This window comes from Myotis davidii, unplaced genomic scaffold, assembly GCF_000327345.1.
Source record: "Myotis davidii unplaced genomic scaffold, ASM32734v1 scaffold646, whole genome shotgun sequence".
Lineage (NCBI taxonomy): Eukaryota > Metazoa > Chordata > Mammalia > Chiroptera > Vespertilionidae > Myotis > Myotis davidii.
The window spans coordinates 507,314-511,624 of record NW_006296801.1 but is presented as its reverse complement, the minus strand read 5'-3'; the positions used below and the strand labels follow the sequence as shown (position 1 = coordinate 511,624).

Genomic DNA, 4,311 nt, shown 5'->3' with positions numbered 1-4,311 from the left:
TCTCCTGCCCTCTGGCTGGATACTTAGTCCATTTGCCCACTCCCAGGGCGTGGGTAAGGAGAGTTTGGGGAGGATCTGGAAAAGGCCCAGGCGCTCTAGGAGCAGGGCATTCCAATCTCTCCTGGGCGAGGTGCCATCTGAAGGTTTATGGGAAGGGAAAGCAGATCCAGGGGTGGGGAGACTGGCTCTTTCCCATCTGGTGATGTTAACGTCATTGTTGTTGGCTGTTGACAAAGTCACCTGCTCAGTGGCAGGGCTGCCCTAGGTGCTCAGTAAGTGTCTGAATGAATTACCGGACAGGGGATGGAGCCAGCATGTGCATGATGCCAGGTAGGGCAAAATTGGCCTTTATCAGAATACCAGCTGCTCCTATAAATCCGTGCTGTGGTAAACTCCCTTCAATTCAATAGACATTTATAGAGCATCCCGGTATGAGGAGCCCTGGAGTAGGTACTGGTGCTATAAAGATGAATCAGGGATTGTCTTCCATTAGGAACCTCACAGTCTAATGGGGATACAGATGATAAAGGGAATTACAAGATAGGTCATTACCAGACTGGAAGTACAGGGCCCTCTGGGATCACAAGAAGACAACCTGTCTAGAAAGATTCCTGGAGGAATTAACTTGAAGGATGAGTGTACTGAGTGAAGGGAGTGTGGGGAATGAGTGGATCCTGCTGGCAAGGGGGCCCAGTTTGCTCTGGTTGGGCGGGGTTTGGGAAGTAGCAAGCAGTTCCTCTGGCCTATTGCCAGCCCTGCAAAGGGTCTAGTAGACCTTGTTAAGGAGTCTAGAGTTTATCGGGAAGGGAATGTAGGGTCACTGAAATGTTTAATGCAGGAGGAGACAGATCAGATTTGCACTTAAGAAAAACTACTCTGTTTTCAGAGTAGAGACTGGGTTGGGGGAGGGCATTTGAGGGGGTCAGGGTGCCATGGAACTGACCAAAGATTTAGAATCACCAGGATTTGGTCACTGATTATTTGTGTGTTTGGGGGGGTGGAGGAGGGGTTGAGATTAGAAGCAGAGTGTAAGATTACTGCTGGAGTTTTGGGCTCAGACAACTGAGATAGGAAACAATAGGAAAGGTCAGGGTTGTGGATTGGGGAGAGATCTTGAGGGGTTTGGGGTACATGAGAATGGAGATGTCCCTCCACTGGCTCCAATAAGGGTGACCTAAGAAAATGTATGATGTTTGGTGTGTGTGGGAGGTGGGGGTTGCAGATGTGTAAGGACCCTTTTGACTGGAACTGAGTGAGAGCTGGGCATGTTCCATTCATCCCTGTGTCCCCCATGGCCAGTACTGGCCTAGCCCCCAGCAGGGGCTCCTAAAGACCATGTGACCCCTGCCCATGCACACGGGGCCTGGGACAGACTTTCCCACTCAGGAATGCTTTGGCAGGGTGACTTTTAGAAAAGGTTGGGGAAGAGGTGCCACAAGGAAGGGCAGATGGCCCAGAAGAAGGGTGGAAAAGCAGTCCTTATCTGCTAGATACACGTACTGTAGTGCTTATGGATGAGGCTGAGGTCTGGGATTTCCAAAGAGCCTGGAAGTGTTCGTTAAAAAGGAGGGGAAGAGGGACAGAATTAAGAAGCTTGGGAACAGGGCCAAGGTCTTCTTTGATAAATAAAGAAATGGGGGCTGAGGGTGTCAGGACAGGAAGCTAGCTACTTTGTGAAGCATCTGGAAATGAGCTTCAGAAATGACATTTGAAGTGAGTGGATTCATTAGACTCAGAGCTGGAGAGACTTAGAGTTCTCTTCATCCGTTTTGCCTCTCTATTTCATAGACAACAAGTTCAGGCCCCGAGAAGGAAGTGAGCTGCCCCAGGCACATAGCTAGTTATTGGCATCAGTGGAACTGGATGTTGGGAGGGGTCGAGATAGGGCATCCATGTGAACTGGATGTTGGGAGGGGTCGAGATAGGGCATCCATGTACACTGTAGTCAGACTGATGTGGATTAGTCCAGCTCCAACGTCATCACTTCCTAGCTGTGTCACCCTTCTTCGCTCGCCTGTAATGTGGGGACATTAAGAGCACCGGTGAGCTTTCAGTGGTGCAGGAGTGATGAGAACACATCGGTCCATTCAAGGGTTAAAGTCTGCAACTTTGTATTTAACTATCAGCTGCCCAGCGGGACCTCAGGGTTCACCAAAGAACCTTGCCAAGGGACCGTGAGGTGTGTGGGAGAAAGGGAGTCAGAGGGCATCCTCTCCTTTCCCTTCTCCCCTCCAGCCAGCAGACTGTCCCCTGGTAGGATCTGTTGTCATGGCAACTCAAATCTCCCCCAGCAGTTTGGCTGTCTTAATCCCAGTATTTTAATCTTAGAGCTAAAGCTCACAGACACGTTGAGAATGAGGCCACACCTAAATCAGATGGAAGGACATTCCTGAGCTCTGGTCCTGTAATGACCAGTGGTTAGCGTTCTCAGGTTGGTAACTCAGCCTTCAAACACTGCACAGATCTTCTCTGCAGCAGCAGCCATCACACCCCTTAGGCAACCTTCCCTGACAACCTCCAACACACATCCACAAAAAAGCCGACTCTGCCTACCTTTGAGTCTTCTTTCCTACACATCTAAGTCATCCGTTTCCCTCTCTCCCCTGTGAGCTCCTTGAGGGCAGGGACTATGCGGTATTCATCTGCTTCAGAGGAGGCTTGAATGGAATAGGTCATCTCTACATTTTTAAAAAATGAACGGGTCATTAAGGAAAAGAAGGCTGGAGGCATTTGAAAACTAATTTATACAATAACTAAGACCACAAGCTTCAGAGTAAATCGGACCTGAGTTCAAATGCTGACATCATCACTTAATACATGGTGGTCTTAAGCAACTTACGTCATCTTCTTAAGCCTTCGTTTCTTTACCTGTAAAATGGGGATTTAATACAGTCTTCATTGGATAGCTATGAGAATTGAGTTAGAGCTTGTATGCAAAGTGCTTTGCACAGTTACTAGACTCTGAGGAATGGGACTGCTTTCTGCTTGTTCCTCCCTATGCCCCAGGTATCTGGCAAAAAAAAGTGGATACTTTGCCCCCAGACCTATTTGAACTTAGCCTATAGCCAGACATTTCCAGGGAAGATTGTTTCCCGCCCAGAATGAGACAGAGAAGTTCCCACAGCTTTCGCCTTTGAGTGCACACTTTTATAGAGAAAAGGGGGCAGTGAGGAGGGTGTTACAAGGAGTCCCTTGGAGGGAACTGGGAGTTCAAGACGTAGTGGCTTTTCATTGGCTAAGTTGTGACAGACTCTCATTGGCCGAGCTATTGCCAGGCAAGGAGAAAACCTCCCTTCCCCTTACTGGGCTAATAAACTAGAAAACATCTTCCAGCTGGAGACGCAAGGTATCCATTGCTCCCAGTTTGGGAGTAATTGATCATGAGTAATAAAGCTTGAGAGCTCCCCCTACAGGCGGTAGGGACTCCATTTTAGTTGCGGTTTCCTTTAGTAATTGTCACCGTTTTAACAAGCAAAATAACCCACTCAACAGGTATCTTAGTTCTTCCCTTCCAAGGTCATGCTTTGCACTTTTAGCAGCTGATCTCAGGTGGACACTGGCCACCCTATCTCCTGGGAGCCTCACTCTTCCCATCTGTAAAATGGGTGTTGGTGGTCCTTCACCCCCTAGAACTGTAGTGAGTTGAAGGTCTCCTGCTTTCAATGTCAGTTCCCGCTGCCTCTCCCATTTGGCTGTCGGGTAACACCTCGGTGAGAGACCGGGCAATGACAAACCTAAGGTCTCACCGCAAGCCAGGCCCGAGTCCAGGCCAACCCGGGGTTTTAACCACACCCTGGGGCCAGCCTCCCCCACCCCAGGGCGGGGAGCGGGTGCATTTCCGCCAGCTACAGGTACCTCGCAGGTGGCGGGCTGGGCCGGTTGCAGGAGCGGCGGCCGGGCTGCGCATTGCCAGCTGCTTGCAAAGCCGGGATAATGAGCCTGACCTCGACGTCCCGCTCCCTGCTGCCCCCCTGCGTGCCTCTCGGGGACCAGCCAAACGTGAGTGCTCAGCCTGAGGTGTGCCTGTCCCTTCTTTCACTCCTTCTGGGGTCCGCAGTCCAGACCCCCGCTCCGTCTGCGCTGCCCAGGCTCCTGGAGCGCCATCTCCACCTCTAGCTGGGCGCGCTCTTCTCCTGACTGCTCCTCCCGCTTTTCTCTCCCCGCCTCTCCCCCCACCCCGCGGTCTCCTTCCCATTCTGGCTCTGTGCAGGCTCTCTTCTTTGCCCTCTTTCCCGCTTGGCTGCTTTGCTTTGTCTCCTTCTCTTCTCTTTGTTTTACCTGCTTTTTGTGTGTCCTCTCTGCCTGGCTGGT

At 50.9% G+C, this 4,311-nt stretch overlaps 1 protein-coding gene across 1 annotated transcript in view; it reads left to right on the top strand.

Annotated features, from left to right (window-relative positions):
* Window positions 1-3,850: 3,850 nt before the first annotated feature.
* KCTD14 (potassium channel tetramerization domain containing 14) overlaps window positions 3,851-4,311 on the top strand; it is an 11,801-nt gene continuing 11,340 nt past the window's right edge. The window contains exon 1 of the mRNA XM_006772518.2: window positions 3,851-3,999. Within this exon, the coding sequence (XP_006772581.1) occupies window positions 3,934-3,999 (66 nt within the window). The 5' untranslated portion in view covers window positions 3,851-3,933. The remainder of the gene's footprint in view (window positions 4,000-4,311) is intronic.